The sequence below is a fragment of the Camelina sativa genome, chromosome 2 (genome assembly GCF_000633955.1).
Source record: "Camelina sativa cultivar DH55 chromosome 2, Cs, whole genome shotgun sequence".
Taxonomy (NCBI): Eukaryota; Viridiplantae; Streptophyta; class Magnoliopsida; order Brassicales; family Brassicaceae; genus Camelina; species Camelina sativa.
The window spans coordinates 15,382,992-15,383,540 of NC_025686.1; the positions used below are offsets into that span (position 1 = coordinate 15,382,992).

Here is a 549-nt window from a genome sequence, read left to right on the forward strand (position 1 = left end):
GGAGTTGTCAAGACCCTCTTCATCGTGGTAGGGACTTGTGTGGTTGATCGGTTTGGACGTCGTGCCTTGTTGCTTACAAGTATGGGGGGAATGTTTATTTCCTTGACTGCACTTGGAACTAGCCTTACAATAATTAACAGGAACCCCGGACAAACTATCAAGTGGGCTATAGGGCTTAGCGTTACAACAGTGATGTCTTTTGTGGCAACATTCTCAATAGGTGCAGGCCCCGTGACGTGGGTGTACTGCTCAGAGATATTCCCCGTGAGGCTAAGAGCTCAAGGTGCAAGTTTGGGAGTGATGTTGAATAGACTTATGAGTGGTATTATCGGAATGACATTCTTGTCTCTTGCTAAGGGTCTCACCATCGGTGGTGCGTTCCTTCTCTTCGCGGGAGTTGCAGCTGCTGCATGGGTCTTCTTCTTCACTTTCCTTCCGGAGACACGAGGTGTGGCTTTAGAAGAAATGGAAAGTCTCTTCGGGAGCTACAGCGCAAACAAAAAGAACAATGTTATAAGCACGGGTAAAGAAGTTGTTGATGAACAATGA

At 47.0% G+C, this 549-nt stretch overlaps 1 protein-coding gene across 1 annotated transcript in view; it reads left to right on the top strand.

Moving 5' to 3' along the window:
• LOC109126783 (putative polyol transporter 2) overlaps positions 1-549 on the top strand; it is a 5,447-nt gene extending 4,898 nt beyond the window's left edge. Inside the window, exon 2 of the mRNA XM_019230588.1 lies at positions 5-549. Coding sequence (XP_019086133.1) covers positions 5-549 — 545 coding nt within the window. The remainder of the gene's footprint in view (positions 1-4) is intronic.